Source organism: Tursiops truncatus, chromosome X, assembly GCF_011762595.2.
Source record: "Tursiops truncatus isolate mTurTru1 chromosome X, mTurTru1.mat.Y, whole genome shotgun sequence".
NCBI classification, from domain to species: Eukaryota; Metazoa; Chordata; class Mammalia; order Artiodactyla; family Delphinidae; genus Tursiops; species Tursiops truncatus.
In genome coordinates, this window is record NC_047055.1 from 77270330 (window position 1) to 77287742 (window position 17413).

General features: G+C 51.6%; 1 protein-coding gene across 1 annotated transcript in view; it reads left to right on the forward strand.

Annotated features, from left to right (window-relative positions):
- The first annotated feature begins 1480 nt into the window (after positions 1-1480).
- NALF2 (NALCN channel auxiliary factor 2) overlaps positions 1481-17413 on the forward strand; it is a 29134-nt gene continuing 13201 nt past the window's right edge. The window contains exon 1 of the mRNA XM_033849429.2: positions 1481-3276. Coding sequence (XP_033705320.1) covers positions 2419-3276 — 858 coding nt within the window. The 5' untranslated portion in view covers positions 1481-2418. The remainder of the gene's footprint in view (positions 3277-17413) is intronic.

Here is a 17413-nt window from a genome sequence, read left to right on the forward strand (position 1 = left end):
CTACTTCTTTAGGAACCAGCTCAAATTCTCCTTCTTCCAGAGAGCTTTCGTGCACCCACCCCAGCCCACCTCTGAGTAATGCTAACAATGCCCACCCATCTCATACAGCCCTGGGCATCCCCTCGTGTTACTCGGGGGAAAACCGAGACTCAGAGAGAGAAAGGACTCTCTCAAGGGCACAAAGGATGTGCAGTGGTAGAACTATTACCTGAACCCAAGTCTCCAGTCCACGAGTTCTCCCAGTAGCCAACATATGTGCCTCATCTGTATATTCCTCATAAAGACTACAATTTCCTAGAAGGCAGGACTATCTTCCACCCATTCATCTTCCCAGGGCTTGACTGGAGTGTGGAAAGCTCTAGAGCCAGACTACCTGCGTTTCTCTCTTGGCCTCATTGGTTACTAGCTGTGTGACTTTAGGCAACCTAACCACCCTAAACCTCAGCTTCCTCATATGTAAATGAAGATAACAGCAGTGCCTACGTAATTAGACTGTTGTGAAGATTAAATGAAATAATGAATGTAAAGTGCCTAGAGCAGTATCTAGCACCTAGTAAGTGCTCAACAAAGGCTACTTTATTGTTGGTATTCTTAATATTAACAAAAATTAGAGGTGGGAGTTACTGGGGTGGGAGGGAACGAGAAAAGGAAACAAGCGATCGGATCAGTCTGAGATTTGGTGGAATCCAAACAAGGTTAGTGGTGCAGCAGGACGTTTGTACGTCTGAGTTCCTAGTGCCATGTGACTCTGTGAGGGCCCCAAGCACATGGTTCCATCCTGGCGGCGCAGCTTCCCTAACTCTCGCTCAGCTGTTCTCAGCAGCCTGTAGGGGGAGCCAGGAAGCTAGGACAGGGGAGAGGCTGGTGGAAATCTTACTAAGGGCAGAAACGACACCCCATCGCTACTACCCATCTTAGCCCACTGTCTTGCCCCCTCCAGGACTCTCTCTAAGCTCTGTCCTCTGCAGCAGCTAAGCCGGGAGCTGTCCTTCAGCACCAGGGGCCGCCTTGGCCTGGGGCAGGACAGTGAGGGCGACAGCGGAGTTAGGGACACTGGACTGGTCCGATCCGCAGCCGGCTCCAGCGTCGCCTAGTCACGGGGACGGGGGCGGCGACCCAGGGTGGCAGCGAGACGCTACGGAGGTGCCTCCTTCTGCCTCTAACAATCACCCTCAGAAGTCCCCTAGCCCTCAGGGGGAGCGACCGGCTGCTTCGGGGAGGGAGGCGGGCTCCCGGGTCACCGGGGGAGGGGGAGCGCCGGGCCTGGGACTCAGCGTGCGGCCAGTACACGCGGGGAGCGGGCGGATGAACGGAGGCGCTGAAGTGAATGGAGTTGGGGGTGGACTGGAAACATCCCCAAACAGCACAGGCTGCGGCCGGCTGGGGGGGGTGGGGGGGGGAGTCCTGAGGCGCAGGCGCAGTCGGGGCCCCAGTCCCGCTCCCTCCTCCTCTTCGTGGCTCTTTCTCCGCCCCCAGTCCCCCCCAAACACACTCGCACACGGGCTCTCAAGGTGTTCTCTGCACAGCGGAAGATGGCGACAGACTGAGGGGGCATGGCCAGCGGGAGCCAAGGGGCCGTGCCGCTCGGCGGCCGCCACAGCGGTGCGAACGCGAGGCGGAAGCGAGAGGCGCACTAAGTAAAGCCCCGCGTCGGCGTCCGGCGCCTGTGGCGCCGCCGGGAGCCAGGTGGCCCGCCCGAGCCGGAACTCTGGGAGCGGCGGGCGCGGAGCCGGAGCGGAGCTGGCCCGGGACCGGCCCCGGCCAACGGCCGGAGCGCGAGCGAAGCCCGAAGGGCCGAACAGAGGGCCGGCCGGCGGGCCTAGGAGGGCGCGAGCGAGGCTGGGAGCGGCGCAGAGCGGGCGGCCGGCGGGCGGGCGGACGGGCGGGCGGGAGCTGAGCAGCGCGGCGCGGGGCGAGCGGAGCGGAGCGGAGCGCGGCGGCCGGGCCCGCACGGCGGCGCTGAGGGGCGCAGAGCTGCGCCGAGCCGAGACGGCCGGAGCGGAGTGCTAGCCGGGCGGCAGCCGGCGCGGAGTGAAGTGGCGCTGAGCCCGGGGCAGCTGAGCGGCCCGACACTATGAGGAGTGCGGCGCCGCCGCCGCAGCCGCCACCGCCCCAGTGCCCCGCACCGCCCCCCGCCGGGACGCCGGGCAGCGCCTAGCGGGCCGGGCGGCCGCGCCCGGGCGGCGAGCGAGGGAGCGCGGGAGGGGCGCGGGGACGGCGCGAGAGCGCCCCGCCACTCCGGCCTGAGCGGGGCCCCGGGCCGGCCGGCCTGCCTCGCCATGCAGCCCCCGAGGTAGAGCCTGGACGGCGCCGAGGAGCGCGGAGCGGCGCGCAGCCGGCTTGCCCGCCCGCCAGCCCGAGACGGCCGTCCGGCCTCGCGCCCGCCTTTTCCCTCCAGCCCGGACCCCCCCCTGAAATATGTTCAGGGGCGCTTGGATGTGGCCCGGGAAAGACGCCGCCGCGCTGACTATCTGCTGCTGCTGCTGCTGGGCTCCCAGGCCGAGCGACAAACCTTGCGCCGACTCCGAGCGGGCGCAGCGATGGCGACTGTCCCTGGCGTCCCTGCTCTTCTTCACCGTGCTGCTCGCTGACCATCTGTGGCTGTGCGCGGGGGCCCGGCCCCGGGCCAGGGAGCTGAGCAGCGCCATGCGGCCGCCCTGGGGGGCCGGCCGGGAGCTGCAGCCGGTGCCTCCTCGCGCGGTGCTGCCGCCGCCGCCGCAGCCGCCCGACCAGCCGAGCGCGCCCCCAGGCACCTGCGGCCCGCGATACAGCAACCTGACCAAAGCCGCCCCCGCCGCCGGTCCCGGGCCGGACTGCGGCGGCGTCCCAGAACCCACGGGGCTGGACGCAGCTTGCACCAAATTGCAATCTTTGCAGAGACTTTTCGAACCGACCACCCCAGCGCCCCCTCTACGGCCCCCCGACTCCCCTTCCCGTGCCCCGGCCGAGTTCCCCACCGCCAAAAAAAACTTGCTCAAAGGCCACTTTCGGAACTTCACTCTTTCCTTTTGCGACACCTACACGGTCTGGGACTTGCTGCTGGGCATGGACCGCCCCGACAGCCTGGACTGCAGCCTGGACACCCTGCTGGGGGACCTGCTGGCCCTGGTGGCTAGCCCGGGCTCCGGGGCCTGGGAGGTGTGTAGCAACTGTATCGAGGCGTACCAGCGGCTCGACCGACATGCTCAGGAAAAATATGACGAGTTCGACCTCGTGCTGCATAAATACTTACAGGCAGAAGAGTACTCAATCCGGTCCTGCACGAAAGGCTGTAAGGTAGGGACTGGCGTCCGCGGCCACAACGGCTGCCGCTTCGGCGGCGGGAGCCGTGGCCGTGGGACCGGGAGAAAAAAGGAGGTTTCCCCCTCTACCCACCTCACCTCCCCCCATCACCCCCACCGTTCTCAGTGGGGCACGGGTAGTGCTACCTTGGGGCCCTCCGGGGAAGCAGGGCCTCAGGGATTCAAGTCAGGTAACCACCTGGCCAACTTCTATTGATTCTGGCTTTGGGCACCATCTGACTGGGGCTTTCTCGCGCCCCGCCCCCCGCATGAGGAGGGAGGGGTCCGGGGGCTCCCCCGGTTGGCAAAGGGATGGAAAGAGGGCTCTGGCTCCCCCAGCCCCCGTCCTCACCTAGCGGTGCCCCTTTCCTTTCTTTGGCTGGAATGGAAAGTCCTGGGACTGGCTGGTGCAGGGGGAAGGCCAGAGGTGGGGGAAGACTATTTGGCAACCTAACCCTGACCCTTTGGCCCCTGCCAGTGGGTGAGAGGAGGGGCACCTGGTTATGGGGCACAGCACACTGTTGACCTTATATGACCTGAGGTGGCTAGTCAGAGTCTAAGCAGGTGGAGCCCCAGGGTGCCTGTTTTCTCCCAAGGAGGGTACCTGCCAGCTCTTCTCCCCTGACAAGAGAAGGAGCTGGGAGCAGGGCACAGCAGCTTGTGGGAGGACTACTGGATGCTGGTGCACTACAGAAGTTCCAGTGCTTTCCCAGTGCCCTGGGGTGGCAGTGGAGGGAAAGCTGGCTTACTGGCTGTTGGGGACGGGCATCCAGAGGAGAGGCGGGGCCCCTGCAGAATGGGCCTGCCTAGGGCAGAGCTGAGTGTTGAGAAACTTCTTGACCCTGAGCAGGGTCGTTCTGGACAGTGGGTGTATGGGGGCTGTAAACATTTGGGACGTGGTGCTACTGCTCTGTTTGTGCAGCCTGGCCAGGTGGCCTGCCTCTGAGAGGAAAGAGAACAGCAAGGTCAAAGGGTCAAGTGAAGAGGAGACCAGGTGGGGTGCTGGTCTCACCCATCCTCAAGCTGGGGGCTGAGAGCTGGAGAGGGAGACAGTTGTCTCATAGCCTAGCTTGTCTCCCTCCGAGGCTTTGGGGAGGGACAGAAAGTGCCCCTTTCCATCTGACGTGACCCCTGCGGACTTCTGCTCAGTTCCACGCTCTTGGTGGGCTCCTTAGGGATTTGGGCAGGGGGTTGGGGAGGAAACGGGTAGCTCCTTGCTCCTGACTTCACTTTCTCGTTCTCCTTTTTCCTGTTCTCGTAACCTAGCAGTCTCCCTCCCGCCTCCCTCAGCCTCAGCTGACTCACTGCCTCACTCACACTACCAAATGAGATATTCCACTTCTTAAAGGTGTACAGACAGATAGACATACACACACTGCCAAACAGCACCACCACCACCCCGGGCAAAGTCACACAGAGGTAGAGAGAGGTCGTCAACACCCACAAACGGTGCCACAGAAGCAGACAAGGTGTCATACATATGCACATCTCCCCAGGATGTCAGAGACACACAGGCAGAAGTACTGTCACATGAAAAAGGACACATTTTGTCATATAGAGATAGAGACACACACCCTTGATGTCAGTGCGAGCAGAGGGACACGGGCCACTAGCAGACGGAATAAAGGATGTCTGCCTTTTGTGGCCTTCCCTCCAACCCCGTGGCCCCGACTTTTTCTTTCCCACAATCTCCAGGATGAAAAAGAGACCATGCTACAACTTTCCCGTGGGGTTTTCTCCAGGTCATAGTTGGCTTCAGGCTCTGTCTGATCCGGCACTGAATGATAATCCCTCATGTTGATTATTTTTACCGAGCAGTTTGTTGGAGGAGAAAGACGACTGATATCTTGGATTCAGGAGGCCTGATCATCTCTACCACTTGTTCGTAGTGTGACCTTGGGCACATCACTTCACTTCTCTAAGCTTTTGTTTCCTCATTCGTAAAACAAGGATAATAATCCTGGCTCTGCCCACATCCTGAGTCTTCTGTGAGATTGAAGTGGGAAAAGGTAGCTGATAGTATTTTGTAAGAATAACAGAACACCTGGCAGTGATGTCCTGCTTAGGGTTTGTAGCCTCTTTCACGTGTATTATGAGATCACAACTGCCTGGGGAGGCTGGTAATACCAGCATCATGGGCCCCATTTTACAGATGGGGAAACTGAGGTGCAGGGGGCTCAAGCAGTTTGCCCGAAGGCCAGTCGGCTAAGGAGCAGAAGTGCCAGGACTCCAACCCACATGGCGTCGATGCTAAGCTCAAGCTTTGGCCATGGCCTCTCATCAGGTTTGCAATGGCCAGGGCCCTCCCTGCCCTCCTTTGTCTCCTTGCCGCTTTCACACTCTCACTCTCTCTCTCCCTCTCAAGTGAACTCCGCCTGCTCTCTTGCTGCCTGCTGTGCTGGGGAGAAGGGCAGTGTCAGCTCCACAGCTTTCTTCTTGTCTTTCCCACCCTCTCCAATATGCTCTCCCTTCACTGAGGCCTATACCCACAGGCCTCTGGATTCCAGCTGTATTATAGGCCCTACAGGAAAAGACAGCCCTGCTCTCCTCCTTCCTGCAGCCCCTCTGTCTTCACCCCAGTGCCCCACCTCTATCCCAGGCCTTTTTTGCAGATCCCCAAGCCTGCCCCCCAGTTTCAAGCCCTGCTGTCCAGCCCCTCCCCAAAATGGGATCCCTTGGAGATAATGACACATCCTCCAAGCTTCTCCAGGGTGGAGAGCACACCGCCCCAGGCTAGGGTGAGGTGGCTTCCTCTGCTGCTGGAAACCAAACCTGGAGCCTTTGCTCCAAGGCCAGGTGACCCCCATCCCCGGGGGCCTGTCCCCAGTATTTCAGTTAGATCTTTCCCGGGCAGCCCCAGAAACCCTGTTCTCTCCCTTTGCAACATCTGCCCCTGTTTCGGGCCACACAGGGCCCCACACATCATACCTGTCCTCAATGCTGCCTGTGACACCTCCCAATTTAGTACCAGCTGTGACATTTCCTTAATGTGTGACTGACTTCCTCTCACACAGCAGGGCGATGATAACTTAGGGAGGCCAGTGCCCGTTCCCACGCTGGCCTCTCCCAACCCCTGGGGCCCCGCTCCACCCCTCCCTTACCTCCCTGTGCACGCATCCCCTCAGCCCTTGCCTCCTGCTCTGCTTAGCCCTTCTGGCCCTGCCTGTGGTTACTGGACCACCCCCTCACTCCCCCAGCCCTCTCCATCTCCCAGCCCTGCCACACCCCACCTGGTTCTGATTGCCTCTTCCTCCACCTCTGCCCCTTCCCTGCTCTAAATTGAGGATAGTCTGATGGGGTGTGGGGGGGGCAGTGGTGGAGATGGGAACAAAACCCTGGCCTCTTCTCTCATAGCTCTGATCCAAGAAGGGATAGAAGGCCAGTTCTCAGTTCTCACTAGCCATAGGGCCACAACCATAAAGGTTAGTGCCAAGGAAGGATGCGATAGTTCTGTTATCTTCGGGACTGGCCCACACCCACCTGGTATACTGTGTGTTTGGTTCTGGGTCTCACACTGAGCAGTTTAGGAGGAGGCTAAAACTGAAGTTCTCCTGGACAGAGTTGAAGGAGCTGTTTCACCTGAAGAAGAGGAGACTCAGGAAGGTGTGGTCTCCAACTTCAGACCTCAGAAGAGTTGTCAGGATGCAAAACAAGAGGCATGTTCTGCTTAACCCCAGAGGGACTTCATGGTTAGAAAGTCCTGGGTTCAAGCCCAGCTTTTTTATGTATTACCTGTGTGACCTTGAGCTAGGGACTTCAGCTCTCTCAGCCTCACTTTTCTCATCTGTAAAATGGAGGTAATTCATCAGAACAGCCCTATGAGCTCATTATTAATGAGAAGTCTGCACAGTACCTAGGCCTGGCATATCAGAGTTGTTCAGTTAACAGTTTTTTCCTTCCAAAGAGGGAACAGAGTGCCTTGAGAGGAGGTGAGTTCCTGCTCCCAGGGGAAAGGTCTAGCCTGATTCAGACAGAGCCCTGGGGGAAATGCTGTGGAGATGACTCTGGCTCCAGAGTCTAGAGCGGGTTGGATCAGCTGACCTCTGAGGTCGGTGTCAGCTCAGAGTTCAGGCCAGTGAGCAGAGCCTGCCGCCTCAACAGCAGCATTGGATAGGCAAGGCCAGGGAAGGATGCCTAACACCCACACCCAGGGGAGGGGGCTGCCAGAGCCAGCACCTCGCCTTCTGCCCTTACCCGTTGGGGACCTCTTCCTCCACTCCGGCTGGCAGCTGTTTCTGCCTCACTGCCTTCCTCTCTCCTCCCACCTGCCACAGTTTTCCTGCCAAGCAGGATTCCCAGGCTAACGCTGGTGCTGAGAGCAGGAAGCTCGGGGCACTGGGCAAAGGGCAGGAGCCCCAAGTTGGCAAGTGGTCCCTGTTGTCACCCAAGCTTTCAGGCACGGAGCAGTGCCCCACAGTCAGCCTCCCTGACCCAGGGTTCGTGAGGGCAGAGAGAGTACCCTTGTCCCCATTAGGGGGTGGAGGAAGGGGGAGGCAGTCAAGAAGCAGCCTCCCAGGACCATGGCAAAGGCTCCCCTGAGGAGGGGCGTCCAGATCCACCGAAGCTCACTGGCCATGAACGTGAGCACCGGGCTTCTGGGAAGGGCCGGGGACGGAAAAGGCAATGTTTGTAGCTCAGACAGGGTATAGGGGCTTAAACGTGAGAGTGGGAAAGTGGCCCCATGCTGCCCACAGCTCTCCGGATCCCCTCACCCCTACCCTGACCCACCCCACTACCAATCCCCATATTCCTCCCAATTTTGGCCCACAGCCAACACCCCCACATACCAATGACCCCACAACCTTCCCAACCTTCTGCTAGACCCTTACCAAACCGCACCCACACCTCACTCCTCCAACGCCCACTTCTCCCCACAGTTACCCCCACCTGCTCCCACCCCTCCCCTTCCCCCCACGCCCCTCCCTGCTCCCTTCTAACTGCCAGCCCTCTCCCATCTCCCATCCAGCTCCACTCCCCTCATCTCTCACCTCTACCTCATACTCCACCAACCTTTACCCCGCGTCCTGACCATCTTCTGGCCTCATCCCTAACCCCCGTCCCGGCACTGCACCTCTTGCCCTTGTCTCCTGCATGCCCCCTCACCCCTCGCATCCCTCGCACCCCTCTCACACTTCGCCTCTCTGATCCCCATCCCTCCTCCTGCCCCCCTTTCATCTTCTGGTCCCCTCTTCTCCTGTCCCGTTTATCCCTCTCTGCTCTTTTTCTCCTTCCTGCCTTCTGTCCTCCCCACTCAGTGTGGACGTGTGTGTGTGTGTGAATGCACACATGCTTAGACACATAGACACACACACAAGGCACAATCTTCTTCATGGCGACTTCCCATCCTTCCCACAGGCTGGTGCCTGACTACTATAGTCACCATAGCAACGGGAACCTCCATGAAGGATAAACTGGTATCTCCTGAAGGTGGGGGCGGAGGGGAGTTAAGTGGAGGAAGGGAGCCCAGCAGCCTTCCACCCACTCTCATGGTCTGACTGGAAGAGTCTGCTGAACACAGTGGAGGTAAGGGTGAGGAAAGGGAAGACAGTGGGTGCGGCTGAGGTTAAAGGAGAGTCAGGGATCTCCGAACACATTACAAGCATGAGAGGGTGCCTCTAAGCCATGTGGGTGCATGTTGGTCTCCTCCCCAGGCATCGGTGTCTCAGGGAAAGGGCACACCCACTCTTCGGTGTGTGGGTGCATATGTAGGACGACACCTTAGGCTCGAGGGTGGGAGTTTGCCCTAGAAAAACTTCTCCCTCGGGGCAGTTCTTTTATGGGCAATTCTTTTATGTTCCCACCCTGTGAGGCTGTTTATCTGCCCTGTGCCCTTGCAGACTGGGCATCAGACCTGCCCCCACCCCTACTCCCCCATCCCCAGCTCACGTCTCAGCCACATGTGGATTCCAGCTGCAGGTGTTTGCTGGAAAACCAGGGGCAGCTTCTGAGGGGGCTTTAGACAAACATGGGCCTCCAGGAGCACCATTCTCCAATGCTGAGTCGGGAGGCCTCTGGGGAATAGGTATGTTGTGTTCCTGTGGTTACAGGCGCACAGACCGGGGTGTGTGCAGGGATGCTGGACCAGACTTTTCTCCCTGGGTATATGAGGGTGTTCAGAAAAGCCTGAATTTTTGATACCTCGAGCCAGGCAGCCATGCTTAGAGAGGAGAGCAAGGGCACCAGGTGAGTTGCAGCTGGTCCTGGTGAAGGAAGGGGTTGCCATGGAGTGACAGGAGCTGCCAGGACCAAAGCTCCTGTTTGAATGGATTCTGGAAAAAGGAGCTGGAACCTGAGCCACAAGTCTCTGGGCCAGAAGGTGAAGGCAGGCTGGTGCCAAAGAACAAAGGGAAAGGGGAAAAGAAAACTGCCAGCCTCCAAGTGCCTGGGAGATGCCAGGGGCTTTATGTGTGTCCATGAACTCATTTAATCCTGATAGTCATCCTAGCAGGCAGGTACTCTCATTATTTCCTTTTTACAAATGTGACAACTGAGGTTCAGTGAAGGAACGTGGCCGACCCATCCAGGACACATAGCTAAAAGGTGGGAGGACTGCCACACAAACCCAGGTCTGTCTGTTCTTTCCCCAGTGCAGACATGTATGAAGAAAATCTTAATAAACTCCCCCAGCTGTCAGAGGCAATGCCCAGCTGGCTCTTGAGAGGCTGGAGTGAGAAGCTGATGAACTGCAAGGGAAATCCAGCAGCACCTACTGGCAACTTGTAGGGACCCCCTGGAGTAGCTCAGATCCAAAGTGGGGACCCACCAACATCCTCCTTGTTCAATACCCCAGTCTCTTGTCCTTGAGCCCCAATGATAATCACCAGTATCCTCTTGAGATTGTGACAGAGGATGGGCGTGAGGAAAGGAGGTGTTTGCTCCCTCCTTTTTCTACAGGCTCTACCACGGAGATGGGAGGAGCTGGGCTCCTCTTGCCTGGAAGGAGGGTATCTGTTAGATTCTCAGCCCCAATCTGCCGGAAGGATCAACCGGGGCAGGAGAGGAGTAGGTCTCCTAGACAGACCTAGTGCAGGCCTGAGCCCTGCCCAGCAGCTGCTGGGAGAGCTGGGAGGGGAAACCATCAGACCTTATCACCCCAGAGCCTGTGAAGGCCTGGCTTGGCCTTTGGACACCCAGTTCCCATGCCAGGCTTTTGGTGAGCCCTGGCCTGGGATGGCGAGGCTTCTCTTGGAGGTAGAAGGAAGTGCCAACTCACCAAGCTCTGCCTGGAGAAGGACGAGTGGTGGTGGTGAGTGTTACCATTGTTTCCTGTCTTTGTATTTGGTTTTCAGCAGATAGCATGGCTACCTGGCTGATGTGTGAAAGGTGAGCATATCTGCTCAGTGTCGAACTCAACTAAAACTTCCAACCAGGTTAATCTTTCAGAGCTATTAGAGACTCAGAATCTTTTAAAAATACCTTTTTTTCCAATTGCCAAAAAGGTGGTCTCTGAGAAATTTTGGAAAATAGAAATATAACAGGAAAAAGGTCCCAGAGATGCTCTTAATGTTATAGTGTATTTCCTCCTAATATGTCTTTTTGTAGCATAGTTTTTTATTGTGGTAAAATATACATAACATCAAATTTACCGTTCTAACCATTTTTAGGTGTACAATTCAGTGGCATTAAGTATATTTGCAATGTTGTACAACCATCTCCACTATTCATCCCTAAAATGTTTTTATTCTCCTAAACAGAAACTCTTTACCCATTAAACAATAACTCTCCATTCCTCCCTCCCCCCAGCCCCTGGTAACCTCTATTCTATTTCCCATCTCTATGAATTTGACTATTCTGAGTAATTCATATAAGTGGAATCATACACTTTTTGTCCTTTCATGTCTGGCTTATTTCATTAAACATAATGTTTTCAAGGTTCATCCATGTTGTGGCATGTATCAGTACTTCATTCTTTTTTATGGTTGAATAATATTCCATTGTCTGGATGTACCACATTTTTTAAAGTCATTCATCTCTATGGACACTTGGGTTGGTTCCACCTTTGAACAATTATGAATAAAGCTGCTATGAACGTTCATAGACAGGTTTTTGTGTGGACCTATATTTTCATTTCCTTCCACATTTTGGCCATTGTGAATAATGTTGTTATGAACATTGGTATACAAGTATCTGTTTGAATCCCTGCTTTCAATTCTTTTGGTTAGAGACCCGGATATGGACTTGCTGGACCACGTGGTAATTCTATATTTAACTTTCTGAGGAACCTCCATAGTGTTCTCTACAGCGCTGCACCATTTTATATTCTTATGAGCAATGAATGCACAGGGTTCCAATTTCTCCACATTCTCATCAACATTTATACTTTTCCTTTTTTTTTTTTGATAATAGCCGCCCTAATAGATGTGACTATATATTTTTACATAGTTGAAATCATCCAGGTTTTTTACCCTGCTCTTTTTAACTTATTGCTAAAGTTATACTGAATATCTTTCCATGTAATTAGATATTCACAAACCTCTTTTATTTGTCTGTGCCGCATGGCTTGCAGAATTAGTTCCCCTAGCAGGGATTGAACCTGGGCCCTTGGTAGTGAAAGCATGGAGTTCTAACCACTGGACCGCCAGGGAATTCCCACAAACATCATTCCTGATGAGCATGCAATATCCCATCCCATGAATTTAGTGCAATTTAGTTACCTAGTACCCTATTGTTGGATATTTACTTTAAACTTTTACTATTGTAAATAAAGCTGTGATGGATATCTTTGTCCATAAATCTTTGTCAGATCTGTGATTCCTTTTTTTTAATAAATAGTATCTCAATCATTTTTTTCTTATTTCTCTGCTTTGCTGAGTTTCTTAAATCACAAAATAATGCACCTTCATTGTACCAAATCTAACAATACAGAGGTTTATAAAGAAACCTCTGTATTCCACTTAGTAATCTTCATGTTCCCTCCCCCCACAGTCCCACTGCCCTGAGGTCACTGATGTTAACGATTTGGTGTGTATCCTTCCATCCCTCTCTGAGCTTACATCAACATTTGCACACAAAATGACTTTTTCTTTCCCTTGTTTTGCATACAAATGGAAGCATACACATTAACTCTTCAGGACGAACATTTGGAACTAGTCTTACAGAATCAAAGAGTATTAACCTTTCTAAGGCTTTTGACATACAAATTTCTTTCTTACCAAATTTCTTTCCAGAAGGCTGCTTCTAGTTTATACCCTCACCAAAAATGTGAGACTAATTTACCACCCTTGTCTAATATTGATTATCATATTTTTTAAACTTTACTAATTTGTAGCTGAAAAGTGTTATAGCCTTGGCTTGTAATTTGCATTCCTTAGGTCAGATTTTGCTTTTCTTGTTTATGGGTCATTTGTTATTGCCTGTTTTATGAATTGTCTGTCCATGTCTTGTGTTTTTATTATTGATTTGTATGTATTAATGATTTTTTCTGATTACATTTATGGCAGTTGTGGTTTTTTTCCATTTATTATTTGCATCTTACAGCTTGAAAGGAGGGCATGGGAAGGAAAGGAATTATCCCAGGCACTTTTTATATACTTTATCTCACTTAATTCTTACATCTGTCCTGTGAAGTGTATGTATATTTATCCCCATTTTACTTAGGAGAAAACAGGCTCAGAGAGGTTAAGTAACTGGCTCAAGGTCATCCAGCTAATAAGAGTTGGAGCTAGGATTTGAATCCAGGTCAAATCCAGGGTACCCAATCTGTACCAGTGTAATTTTACTATAGGTAAAGCTTTGTGCTAGTTGCTTTACAGACATCATTTACAGAAAGGTTATGGATATGTGCTTTTATTATCTCCATTTTGCAGATAAGGAAAGTATAGATCAGGGAATTTAGTAACTTGTTTGAGTTTTCATAACTGGTGACAGCAAACCTGGGATTTGACCACAGGAATGTTTGAGGTTAAAGATGTTTGAGCCTGTCTTCTCCCCATGCATGCTGCCTCCCTAGGGACCATCTTCTTGGATCCAAATTGAGACTCAGAGAGGGAGAGTACTTTGCTTACAGTCACATAGCAAATTAGTGACTGAGTCCCTACCTCCTTACAGATGACTTGTCCAAGTTCATACAGCCAGTTAGTGGCAGAGCCAGAATCTGAACCCAGCTCTGGCTAACTCTCCACCTGACTGGAGCAAAGGCTTTTTGATGAAGAACATTTATGGAGCAAGCTGGGGAGAAGGAGCAATTAGGTAGAGTGTTGTGGCTGCCCTGAAACCTTTCTGAAGGAATGGACTCTAGCATTGGAGTCTTCCAGGGCAAGGCAGTTCCAGGAGCCCCTACGTGACAAGACCTAGAACAGGAGAACTCATGTCCAAAGGCAAGAAGACCTTTGTACAAGGAGAGAGCTGCCTTCCCATCACAGGTTGCCAAAGATCAGAGCAGGAACAGTTGCCTCTTTTCAACACTCCCAGGGTGTGTGTGTGTTTGTGCTCCCATGCATGCACACATGCATGCATTTAGAGGAAAGAAGAAAGGGAGTGCTTTGATGGGGGAATGGAAGTGGTCATTTGTAGCCCCTAGTACCCAAGTATTCTTCCCCTGACACTCCCTTACAAAGAAAACTTTACTCATATTGGGAGTGAGCTGAATACACTGATTTTAGAAAATCACTCTCCCATCCAGTCCTAGAAATCTCTCCCCAACTTGACTTGAAATTCCATCAAAAAGATTCGTTTAAGTAACAAGCTAATTACTTCAATGGTGATAGTGAAATGGAGGGACCATCCTAGGGGCAATATGGTGTATAAGCTTGGGAACTGAAGCCCAGGTAAACTTGACTTCACATTCCAGCTTGAAATCTGTCTTCTCCATAAAACAGTTGTTGAGACCTTTCATCTCTCTTGGAACCTCATTTTCTTTGAATTCAAAACTAAGAAATAGGGTCATTATTAGGCTTCAATGACATATAACATGCTAATCTCTTAAGAGCACAGTGCCTGTGAGATGGAAAGTGCTCGGGAAATGGTAGCCACCATATATTATTATTGGCTGTGTGGCCTTGGACGAGCTTTTTTTTTTAATTAAATTTATTTTTGGCTGCATTGGGTTTTCGTTGCTGCACGTGGGCTTTCTCCAGTTGTGGCGAGTTGGGGCTACTCTTTGTTGCGGTGCACGGGCTTCTCATTGCAGGGGCTTCTCTTGTTGCGGAGCACAGGCTCTAGGCACATGGGTTTCAGTAGTTGCAGCATGCAGCCTCAGTAGTTGCAGCATGCGTGCCCTAAAGTGCACAGGCTTCAGTTGTTGTGGTGCGTGGGCTCAGTAGTTGTAGCGCGCAGGCTCAGTAGTTGTGGCGCACAGACTTAGTTGCTACACGGCATGTGGGATCTTCCCGGACCAGGGCTCGAACCCATGTCCCCTGCATTGGCAGACGAATTCTTAACCACTGTGCCACCAGGAAAGTCCTGGACAAGCTATTTTAACTCTGGTCCTTCCTGTCCTCACCTGTAAATGTTTCTCCATCTCAGGGGGTGGTTGTGAGGATTCAATGAGTTAATAAAGGTCAGCTGCTTAGAACAGAGCCTGGCGTATGTTAAGCACCTAAAAAATGGTAGCTATAATTATTGTCACCTTAATTAGATGTGTTTAATCTAAATGACTGCTTAATACTCAATTGAGATTGACAACACTTTCCCTTAGGAGAAGGGAAAGGTAATTTGGGAGCAGCAGGTGAAGTGTCTAGTGTGGAGGTGGAAGGTTAGGAGCCAGAAGGCAACTGGAGAGATTCTAGTGAATGAGGGCACAGAGATATGCTCAGGTAGGGGAGGGAAGAGCCAGAGATGGAAGGACTCCAAAGCCTTGATTTACCTCACCCCCAGAGACCAAGCACAACTAACAGGTCCTTTTATTAGGTCTCTCCCCAGCCTCTCATCTGTTTAGCAAGGTACTGTGTTTGGGGACAGAAGTAAGGTAGGGGCAAGGAGCTGGTTTCACAATGATCCCTGCAGGGAGCTGGAGATTTCTACCTGGGCCTGGGCCCAGACTAACAGTGTGTGCCCCCTGGGAGGGGGCAGCGGGATTTTATGCCAAACACATTTGTGTGCAACTCAAATGAAGCCATGGTTGTCATGTCACACTGGCACCATTTCTATGGTGGGTGGCCTGCACAGCTGTTGGGCACAGAGGCCCTCAAAGTTCCCCTCCTCTCATATGAGTTCTCTTTGGCTATGGGGCCACTCATTAATTCCGCTGGCCTGTTAAGCTGACCTGACCTAAGCCCATGCCCCAGACAGTGGTGATGAAGTAGACGATCCATGACTGGGCAATAGGGCCTGGGGTTTTTTGGCTGAGTCTGGCAAGCTTGGTCAGGTCAAGTCTTAGGGATTTTGTTTTGTTGTTTTTGAGGTTCATGGCTGCATATCAGTTTATATATTTATTTTATTTTCATTTTATCAAAGTAATATATGTTCATAATTTTAAAAGACATATAAGCTACATATATATAGTCACCCTTCAGAGTTAAACACTTGAAGCTCTGTTAGCTTTTTCTTCTGATATTTATTGTCACATTTTTAATGGTGTGCCAATACTGCTATTTCTTGACTTTTCTGTTTGAAATATCTTTGTGCACACAAAGATACACACATATACATATATATACATGTATACACATATGTATATCTATTCCATATATAGATATATATTCTTGTAGCATCTGTCTTTTAAATGATATGTAATGTAATATCTTTTAAATGATAAATATAGAGCTCATTGCTTATAATTAAAACAGAAGCCCTCTGCTCCAACCCTAAGCTTCACTCTTCATAGTCAAATACTTCTAAACCTCTTAGCTGTTTCTTCTAATATTTACCTCCACATCCCTAAATGATATACCAATACTGTCATTTCTTTATTTTTTTTTCTGATTTAAATATGTACTGCCTTTTTATTTTTTTAGAGTGGGATTTAGCTCTCTTACTACCAGCAGCACCGTATGTGCACTCCCCTCATATATCCAATATTGTCATATCACAATTTCTGGTGTTAACAGTATTCCATATTTACATTATAAGGATTATAAATATTGTTCACAGCTGAGTCATGTAGAATACTGTGATTACATTTTCTTCCTTGGCCAACTTGTTTTCCTGGAGTTAATAATTGCCTCTCTTTTTTCTATTTGCTTAGTTTTCTATGATTTTTTTCTTTTTTGTTTTTTTGCTAATGCATCCCCAATTTCTCCATCAAAGCTGTAAGATTCATGCAACACATTACATAAGCCATTACTTTCACCCTTTTCTTGGAGATCTCCACCTTACTCCAGTCTGGGCTAGTTGCTGGAGGCTTGGTTTACAAGTGCTTGGATTTCAAGTACTTAGCAGGCATCTCTTCTGTATACCTAATTCCATGTGGAGTCCTAAGGGAACTACACAGATAAGACACAGTCCCTGTCCTCAGGGAGCCTACCGTCTCAAGGATGTTTAATTCATTCAGATGACTTGCCAGAAGGCTTGAGCTCCTTCCAGGGACTTTGATCTAGGCTGTGTCTTTGATCCCACACTCCAGGCAGAAATTCCCCTCTCCATCTCCACTGAATTACCAAAAGAATACAATACAGTCTCCCAGAGAGCAAATGTGGTCTTAGGCTGCAGTAACAGAAACAGAGCTTCTAGGATAGGAGGGCTGATACTTCTACTTGACTCTGTGTTAATAAACTCTGTCTGGGGATTGCATTCAGTTGCAAGGGACATAGAAAAATAGGAACTTGTCTGAATAGGAACAACCAGGGTAGAACAGAGAACTGGAAACCACATCCCAAAAAATAGTTGAAAAACTAGTTTGGCTTCTTGGAAGAGTAGTCTACACATAGCTCTCTCAATTTTTCTTCCCTCACATTCCCTTTTAAATTGGCTTCAATTTGGTTTCTGCCCCCACTGCTCCACTGAAACTGATCTCACCATGATGAGACTGCCAGCATGTCCACATCTGCTGACCACTCTTATTCTTTGAAACTCTCCTCCCCTAATTTATAGAATGCCACTCTCTTCTGTTTCTTCTCCAAGCTCTTAAACCACTCCCCCATCTTCATCAGATTCCCTTCTTCTACCTGCCCCTTAAATGTTAGTGTTTTCCAGGGATCCATTGTTGGTCCTTTTCTCTGTGCATTAATTTTCCCTAGGCAATATCCTTGGCTTCC